Below are 9,062 nucleotides of genomic sequence, written 5' to 3' on the forward strand. Positions count from 1 at the left end.
CCCGGCCCTCGGCACGGCTGGCCCGGCCCCGTCAGCTGCCCCTGAGGGGGTCTCTGGCTGCGGTGCCGGTGGCAGCTTTCCCCCGGTGTTGTTCGTAGACAACGCCTGGTGTGGGGCTGAGGCATCCGTACCATCTCCACCCATCTCCATCGGGGCAGCGGCTGAGTGGGAGGTGCTTTCTGAGGGATGCCCACCGTGGTTTGGCTTGGTCTGCCCATCAACCTGCTCTCCTGCTGCCTGTGCATCTGTAATGCTCTTTCCTTTAACAGAAAACAGGCAATCAGCCACAGAGATGCACCCGGAGCAGCCGGGGGCCGGGTCCGTGTCCTTACCGGGCTGGCTCTCCTCCGGGCTCTCCGCAGGCCGCGTTTTGGGCAGCGCGTCCGCCTCGTGCCTGTTCTTGGTCTTCCTCAGCACGAACCCTTTCCTGATGTCGGCCAGCAGCGCGTCGATGACGCACACTTCCTCCTGCTTCACCACCCCCTTCTTGACTGGGACGGAGAGAACGGGCGTTAGACCTGGCCATGGGGCGGGCGCTGGGGGCAGCCCACAGCCCCACAGCAGCTCCTGGCTGTGGCCAAAGGGGCCAGCGAGAGCCTGGGGGCTATGGGGGGCACCAGTGGCTGACCCCAGTGGTACCCAGGCCTTGAGACACCTCCTGTGTCTTTTGCTTTCACCCAGAGGAAGGCAGATTTAGGATACCTGCAAGATTTTTGGGGTGCCTCTGGTAAAGAGAGAATCTATTCAAGAGTACATGGGGATTTCAGTGGGGGAGAAGTAAAATGTTTCTTATATTTGGGATTCAAAAGTTGTATTTAGAAACTGGAAAAGTGAACAGAAATGTTTCAATTTGCTTTTCTCCTTCTCTGCCATTCAGTCAGCAAACCTAAAATTAACTTTTCTGCCCAGCTGCAACTGGGAAAAGCCAATCCCCAGCTATGGCTGTCAGACACCAAAATGCCTTCAGCCAGCCTGGAGACCCACAGAACAAATCCCCATTGCCGAGGGATCCCGTCAGCTCTCTGGCCAGTTTGGGATCACAAGCCCGTCCCTCCTTTCCGAAGCCATTTTGGATACTCACTGACTTTCCCATTTTCCCCCTTCTGCCTCTTGCCCTCCTCCTCCTCCAACTGCTTCTTCCTCTTCTCCGCCTTGGCAGCCTGCTCCTTCCTGTCCTTGTTCTCCTGTGGGGAGCAACGGGGTGTGAGGGGCTGGAGGTGTCTGTGGGAGCAGTGAGGAGGGACTGCAGGGGGTGAGGACATCAAACAGGGCTGGGGAGCAGGGGCTGCCAAGCCCAGAGGGCGATGGATGCACCCTGGGCCAGGGCCCTGCCACGTCCCGGTGATCTGCCCCCACAGCCACCTGCAGGGTGCAGCCTGACCCTCGCTGGGGCAGAAGTGGAAGGCACGGGAGGTTGAATTTCCCCCCAGCTGGTGGGTTTTCTACTTTACATCTCCCTCCTGGGCCCGTTTGCTCAAGATGGAGCAAAGGGCTAAGTTTTATGAGCCCCTTCCTCCAAAACTTGCACACCTGATGCCAAAGCATCTCTGAATCTGCAGCTGAAGCTGCACCGAAACCCCAAATCACCGGGGTCTGGGCCAGGCCAGGAGCACCGGTGCTGCAGAGGATGCAGGGGAGCAGGGACCAGACCCCATCTCTGGGTGGAATCGTGACAGTGCTGACAGGAGGAAACCAGCACCAAACCCAGGCTGGATATGGGACAGGAGCAGGGAACCAGCACCAAACCTGGGTTGGATATGGGACAGGAGCAGGGAACCAGCACCAAACCTGGGCTGATCCAGGACAGGAGGAAATCAGTACCAACCCTGCCTTGGATATGGGACAGGAGGAGGAAACCAGCACCAACCCCGGGCTGGACCCCTGTGCTCATCCCAGATCCACTGGAGCGGAGCCATGCACCAGCACTGGGGATGCTCAGCACCATCTGCGCAGACACCAACCTTTAGGGCCCGGATGAAGAGGTCTCTGAAGGTCTTCATGGTGCTGAATACGTCCTCCAAGGACAGCTTGCTTGGGTCCTCGCAGAGATAATTCGCAAGTTCTTCTCTCTTCCTCTCGATGGTCTCAAACTCCTCCTCCAGCTTTCTGGAGGCATCAATGCTGTCCTGAAATCATGGATACACACCGTGAAACTGCATTTGGAGGGCAATGGGTGAAGTGCACAAAGGGAAAAGGATGAGCTTGGAGCAGGGCTCTGGGCCCTGGCTTTTGGCTGCAGCAGGGCTTGTAAAGTGGGAAGAAATTAAGATTTGCAGATGTTTATGGGGGTGGCTTGGGCAAGGCATGGGCAGCTCAGTGCAAAGCTTAATGCCACGAACAGCACTTTACTCTGGTGATGCACAGAGGGTGAACACCAAAGTGGAGTCACACAGGAGTGCAGAGAGCAGGACCTTAAGAAACGGCATCACCAAAGGCACCGAGATCCGGGGTGGAGGTGGTGAACAAACACGGATGGGTTGAGTGGCATCACTGCCTGTTCCCGAACCAGGGAGCACCTCTTGTGGAAATATTTACAACCCCCATGAGCATCCTCAGCTGCCCGTGCACCGCCTATGTGCGCTGGGGAGACGGGGCAGCTCCGTCACTGACCTGGATGGGTTTCTCGTACTGCTGCTTCACGTCCTCGTTCGATGAGAGGACTTTTCGCTGAAGCTCCAGCAGCTTCTTCAAGTTGGCGCTGGACTCGGCACGGACGATGTCGAGGTTAATGCTGGAACCATGCAGAGCCTGTCAGCCGATGCTGCAGCGTCCTGCGCTGACCGAGGACAGCCCGGGCCGGTGGCATTGCTGTCCCACGCATCCCTGAGACCTCAGCCCTGACCTCTCCATGCAGCCCAAGTGCATGAGAATCATCCTTCGTCCTCAGCACGCCCAAAAAAGTGGCCAGGTCTGCTACAGCTGCGTGCGCTGAGTGGATGAACGCCCCAAAACAAGCTCTGCACCCTCAGCGCTCAGCATCGTTCCCCTTCCCCTGGCTGAGGGGGCTTCAGAAACACTACCACAAGGGCAGTGCAGATTTTGGAAGGGCCTGGGAGGCGTCAGTAACAGAACGCTCTGCAAATTGCCAGCTGTAGCAGAGCTATTTTGCATTAAAGGGGTTTCAACATTCATCAGCCAAATCCTTCAGTTAAATCTAAACAAGATGCCGCCTTGTTCATGTGCTGCGCCAGCTGCGCCTGTCCTAATTTCTGGTGCATTGTTGATGTGCATGGAAGTTATTTTTGCTCCTAATAGGAAGGAAGTGACACACAACTTACCCCGCAGCTTTGGAGACGTGTTCCAGGTCCCTTGGCAGCTCCAGCAGGTCTGTGTGGCTGCTCTCCACCTCCTGCAGCGGGAGAAGCGTTATTTGTACTAAGCAGGGGCTGGGGGGACGGGCAGGGGTCCTGGGGAGGTCCTGCCGCTGCCCCCTCCGTTTGCTTTGCCCCCCACAGTCCAGCTGCATGCAAAGGGGGATGGCACATTTGGGAAGGGAGGGCATTGCTCCCAGGCTATAAAACACAGGGGAGATGGATGCTGAGAAACACTGACAGCGCAAAGCGGAGCTGAGCCGCTCCTGAGCAACTCTCAGCTCTTCCACTGGTGACAGGGCTGTGGTTTGGAGCAGTCCAACACCTCCTGCAGTGCCAGGAGGGCACCACACGGGCCTGAATTCACCTCCACGGCTCTGCCTGCTGAGCTGCTGCCAGGTGATGTGGGGATGGATGTGCACAGCTGGAATGGAGGGACGCACAGCTGGAATGGAGGGATGCACAGCTGGAGCAGAGGGATGCACAGCTGGAGCAGAGGGACGCACAGCTGGAATGGAGGGATGCACAGCTGGAATGGAGGGATGCACAGCTGGAGCAGAGGGACGCACAGCTGGAGCAGAGGGATGCAGAGCTGGGGTTGGACGTGCACAGCTGGAACAGAGGGACTGCAATGAGTGAAGGTGGCAGAGCAGAGCACGGAGGAAAAGGAAAAAGCAGCATCACAGGGAATAAGCCCTGGGGAGGGAGCAGGAGAAGCTTGAGCAGGTCTGGTGGAAAAGGGGGAGGCCAAGGAAGGCAGAGGTTTGGCGGCTGCGTGCGCTGTGGTTCGCAGCGCGTGAGGTGCAGGCTGCACAAAGATGAAGGAAGCTCCAGCCATGGTGGGGAAGAAGCTGGGGGAAAGCAGAACAGGGCTGCAAATGAGGAGCACCTGAGCAGCCCCCGCAGCCCAAGTGACTCAATGCTCCCAAATTTGACGCTGCGGCTGCCCGGGAGGACATGAGCGCTCGTGTGGGACCGACTGAAGGCAGAGCAGGAGAAATGGCTCAGCCGTGACAAAATCCCCTCCCTGTTGCCCAGGACTGGCAGCGGTACCTCCAGAATGTGGTGCAGCAGCGTAATGCGGGTCTGGTTTGCTTTGGTTTCCGTTAGCTTCAGTAAAGTGCTGATCTTGAACCCGTCAGCGTCCCCTGTGTGGCTGCCCTGCAGGACGAAAGCAGAGGTAACCCCTGTGCCCACATAAAACCAGTCCTACAGGAGGTCGTGCACACTGCAATGGAGGAGGATGGGGCAGAAAGGGTCCTTACGTAGTTCAGAAAGTTCCCGACTTTGAGGATCAGCTGGCAGAACAGTGGCAGGCGGTGGCTGCTCAGGAGATCTGGGACACAGAAAGCACTTTAAAACAGACGTTTACACTGCTCTGTTACACAGAGCATCCCTAAGCTGCACTGAAGCTGGGACTCTGAATTCCCCCAAACCAAATCTGGTTTTTCAGGTTTGCAGCCCAATGACCCAACCTGACTCTGTACTGATTCAATTCCAGGAGGTGTAGAAGTTTCTGCTGACTTGTGTTTCTCTCTTTCTTCACATCTGGTCTCTCATTACCAATGGAAAACCCCCTGGAGCTGGACACCCAGGCGGTGCCCCAAGCAGGACCTGTGTGCACCCACTGTGGGCAGGAGAACGGGGCCGTGGCTCCAATCCTGCGCGGTGCGGAGGCCGCGCTGCCCCGGGTTCCCCATGGTTCTCTCCCCGTCCTCGGTCCCGCACAGCGCAGGGCACGGGGGCTCAGTGCCCATCCCTGCCCTCACTGCGGGGGCTCTGCTCTGCGTTCTGGAGCAATTCAGGGCACGAACAGCTCCAAAAGGATGAGGGGGCTGCTGGGGAGGCACTTTTTGGGGGAGCTTCAGTGGATCCCAGCAGGCAACTGTGATTCCAGCTGGAGAGACCCCAGAAGGGGTTGGGGGAAGCGGTTATTTAGGACAGAGCCAAGCAGAGCGTGCTGCTCTCAGCAGTGAGACTCAGTTTCTGCCTCAGGAAGCTGAAATCTCTCCATGGGCCCACAAAATTGGAGCATCAGCAATTGATAGCCCCAGATAAGAAGCTTTATCTTCTGGTTCCATTTGTAGGCAGGGAAAAACTAAAGCATCTCCACTTTCTGGGTGAAGTTTGGGATGTGCTTTTCTGGCAGCAGGGAAAATTGCAGTGAGAAGGTCTTAATGCAGCCATAACGCTGTGTGAATGAGCGGTAATGGGGCCGGCTGCGCTGTCTAAATGCAGCTCCTCTGAAAGGGCTGATGAGTGGCCAGGGTCTCACCATTGGGAGAGGTGGAAACAGAGGAAAAGGGGCCTGAGGCGAGGGAAAGTGATCTGCGGTCCTGTCAAGGGCTTTCACCATCATATAGGATGGTCATCTCTTTGGAGATACCCAGAGCTGCACCCCGGGGTCTGCAGGGGGGTGCTGGGTACACTCACTGCAGAGCTCCAGGGCAGATGTTGGGGTTTACAGCTCCCTAAATAAGATCCAGCAATCAGACCAGGTCGTTTACCTTCGCAGGCTCTGCGGATGGCTGCGGCTTTTGGCTGAATCATGTCCAGCACCACGGCGGTCTCCTCGCACAGCAGCATGCACTCGATGCGCAGCTGGTAGCTACGGCAGAGATGGGGCAAGGCTCAGAGGCACCGTGATCACGGCCGGCATCACCGGGAAGCCCGGCAGTGCCATGGCACAGCTGAAAACACCATGGCACGACCAGCAACACCAACACCGTGGCACGACTGGCACCGCCACGGCAGGGCTGACAACCACGTCCCCATCAAAGCAGTGTCTGTGCTCATGGGGCAGGGAAGGGGCTGCCTTGGGGATCTGCAGGGATGGAGTTTCTGCTGATGCACGGTGACCAGCAGTGAAGTGACCATTGTAAGAGGTGGGGGTGCCCCCTCCTTGGCACTGCACTTGGCACTGCCCTTTAGGAGGTTATGGGGCTTCCTTGGACAGCTCTGACCTGGGGTATGGGCCACCCTGAGCTGCTTTGGAGGAGAGGAGGTGCTGGAGCAGCACCAGCCCCTCACTAAGGGTAACAGGGAAAGGGATGAAGCCCCTCACTGAGGGAACAGGGAAAGGGATGAAGCCCCTCACTGAGGGATGGCTTTGAGGTGGAAGGGGGTCTGTGGGCTATACCCATCAGTGTCTGTCTGAAGGGCTCCTGGAAGGCCAACACCCTTACCTGGGGATCTGAAGGAGGAGAAGGTAAAACTGATCGGCATTCGCCAGCTTTGATTTCTCTTCTTTGAAGGCCTTCAGGTTTTCTATCTGATGAGAAACAAAGAATCGAGGCTGAGGACTGCACTGTGGGTCCAGCTCAGTGAACTAAGGGTACTGCTCCTCCTCCTGACCTCGTGCTTTTCGGGCAGCAGCTTCAGCAGCTGCTTCAGGATCTCCACGTCGAACTTGGTGCGGTCGCCGTGCTGGACCATGGCGGCCACCTCCTCGTTGGGGCTGCGGGAGGAGGAGCAGAGTCAGCGCCACGCAAGAACCCTGCCAAAACGCGCATCCGTGTGGCCGCGCTGTGCTGCCCCTTATGAGAACCACCACAACCCAAAAGGAAAGGTATGACCCCATGGATAACTCGGGGCTGGGACCTGCACCCCTGCGATGCCCCAGGTTTTGTTTCTGGCCCTGGTCAGACAACTCAAGGCCAGAGCCATCCGCAGCTCAGACGACTGCCTCTGAGCATCGGATTGCCTTAAAAAATACTAAATTAACTTCTCCACTGGGCTCCGGAGTTCAACCCCCAGCGGTGTCTCACAACCCAAGCCCCCTAGGAGCCTGTGCCACAACCTCATCTGTAACACTGAGATTTCTCTTCCAGCTTACAGCGATGTTGTAGGCAAATTAAACCCCTAAACCCCGTGTTTTAAAGACAGTATAGGACAAACTGGGATGTGTTCAGATGTTTCAGGAATAGCACAGCAGATTGGCTAAACTGGCTCCAGACACTGTGCAAAAGCTGCTCAAAGCTTTGTCAACCGTCACAAAAACTGGCCATATCTTACCATTTAAACTGCTTCAAAAATATGTTCAAATTGAGACTTTTCTTGGAGTCCAAAAATGTGATCTTCGCCAAAGAAAAAGAAGATATCTGCTGTTAGACGCGCTGTCGGCAGCGATCTCGGTGCGCAGGAACCAGGGGATCTCCTCACCTCCTTGGGCTCGGCCCTGGCCGGGGCGGCCGCTCTCTCCTTGGGCGCGGGCTGCGGGAAGCAGAAGAGCTGCTCAATGCTGCTGTAGTTGGGCTCGATGGCTTCCTCGCTGCTGCTGCTCACCGAGGCCCACATCGAGTGGCTTTCTGCAACGAGACGGGGGATCGGAATGGATACCAGCGCAGCCGACCGTGCCGGGGCAAGCGAGGGGCTGGCAGGGACAACTCTCAGATGGTGAATGGAGTAAAAGACATGTTAGTGCTGGAGAAATGCTGATTATTTAGGAGGAACAAGTCCCCCAGGCAGGATCCAGAGCATCTGAGGGGTACTTAAACCCTCTTCTGAGGGGTAATTAAACGCAGTGTTGGTGAGGGGATGCACATTCCCCATGGTGGGCAAACAGCATCAGCGCGAGGACCTTGGCCGTTTCTATCCCAGCCCCATGGCTGATGTCATTTTGCTCCCTTGCCTGTCAGGGGAATTGGCCACCATCTGAACATCTCCTGACTGTGGCCTTCATTTGTCAGTTTATAGTCGAGCCTCCTTGTACAATGCTGGCTACAGCACTGCTTGAGTTAATTCCCACTGCACTCGCTTAAACACCTTATTTAAAAAATACCCCATCACCCAAATGTTCCTGCAGGAGTCTCTACCGAAACAATCCCAATAATTAACTGCTCCTGTGACTGAAAACACGCCTTAGACTGCACCTATGCCAACGTCCCTGCAGCGGATGCCTTTCTTGTCCAGGACAAAGCTGACAGTGCCTGTCCGGGCTCCTCTCACATTTCCTGCTGCTCTCTGGATCCCTTAGGAGAGGGAAATGTGACCCAAAACTCAAGAGAAGTCAGCGATTCTGACGGCTCTCCAGTGCTTTCAATGTCCTGGCCTGGGACATGGCCCTGACTCACGACTTTGGGTGAAGTGGGAACAAAGTTTGGGGAGCCCCGCTCAGAGCCTGCTGAGGACCCAGGCCTAAGGCATGCCATGGTGGGTTAGGGAGCATGCCCATCCCTTCCCCTTCTTTTAATGCCAAAGGATTTTAGCTATTAAAAAAGCTATTTCAAACTGCTGATTGAGCTGGAATGGACTCTATTTCTATTTCTATTCATCATATCTCATATATCATATATCATATCTCATATCATATCTCATATCATATCATATCTCATATATCATATCTCAGTTCATCTCATCTCATCACATCACATCCTATCAGTGGTTTCACGCTACTGTTGTCTGTTTAAGCCCTGCAGGTCCGAGGTAATGGGAATCAGGGATGTTCTGTACCCAAGCAGAGTCACCCACGTTGACAAACCCAGGGTTTTTGTGTAGCGCAGGGTTCTGTCCTGCTCCCCCCACGTCAGCCGTGCCCGCGCCAGCAGCACCCACCTCTCACCACATTGGAGGGCAGCTTCTGCCAGTTCAGCTTCTTCATCCTCAGCGTCGGCGTCTTCACCGTCTTGTGGGGAGGCCGTGCCAGGCCGAGAGGGCAACTGAACTGGGGGGCCACCACGGCTTCCACATGATCTGCCATGCCGGGCAATGGTGGAGGGGGCGGGGGGACACCCCCCATGCCAGGCAACGGGG

General features: G+C 56.3%; 1 protein-coding gene across 1 annotated transcript in view; it reads right to left on the reverse strand.

The window, feature by feature from the left end:
- The window catches only part of LOC104539576 (inverted formin-2-like), a gene marked incomplete at its 5' end in the record, with an annotated part of 10,664 nt that extends 1,610 nt beyond the window's left edge, over positions 1 to 9,054 (reverse strand). The window contains 14 exons of the mRNA XM_010183146.1: positions 23 to 260; positions 333 to 491; positions 1,082 to 1,184; positions 1,962 to 2,126; positions 2,611 to 2,731; positions 3,279 to 3,349; positions 4,365 to 4,472; positions 4,577 to 4,647; positions 5,819 to 5,919; positions 6,497 to 6,582; positions 6,666 to 6,768; positions 7,326 to 7,387; positions 7,473 to 7,618; positions 8,865 to 9,054. Of these exons, the coding sequence (XP_010181448.1) occupies positions 23 to 260; positions 333 to 491; positions 1,082 to 1,184; positions 1,962 to 2,126; positions 2,611 to 2,731; positions 3,279 to 3,349; positions 4,365 to 4,472; positions 4,577 to 4,647; positions 5,819 to 5,919; positions 6,497 to 6,582; positions 6,666 to 6,768; positions 7,326 to 7,387; positions 7,473 to 7,618; positions 8,865 to 9,054 (1,724 nt within the window). The remainder of the gene's footprint in view (positions 1 to 22; positions 261 to 332; positions 492 to 1,081; positions 1,185 to 1,961; positions 2,127 to 2,610; positions 2,732 to 3,278; positions 3,350 to 4,364; positions 4,473 to 4,576; positions 4,648 to 5,818; positions 5,920 to 6,496; positions 6,583 to 6,665; positions 6,769 to 7,325; positions 7,388 to 7,472; positions 7,619 to 8,864) is intronic.
- Between the last annotated feature and the right edge of the window lie 8 nt (positions 9,055 to 9,062).

This window comes from Mesitornis unicolor, unplaced genomic scaffold (assembly GCF_000695765.1).
Source record: "Mesitornis unicolor isolate BGI_N332 unplaced genomic scaffold, ASM69576v1 scaffold5714, whole genome shotgun sequence".
NCBI classification, from domain to species: Eukaryota; Metazoa; Chordata; class Aves; order Mesitornithiformes; family Mesitornithidae; genus Mesitornis; species Mesitornis unicolor.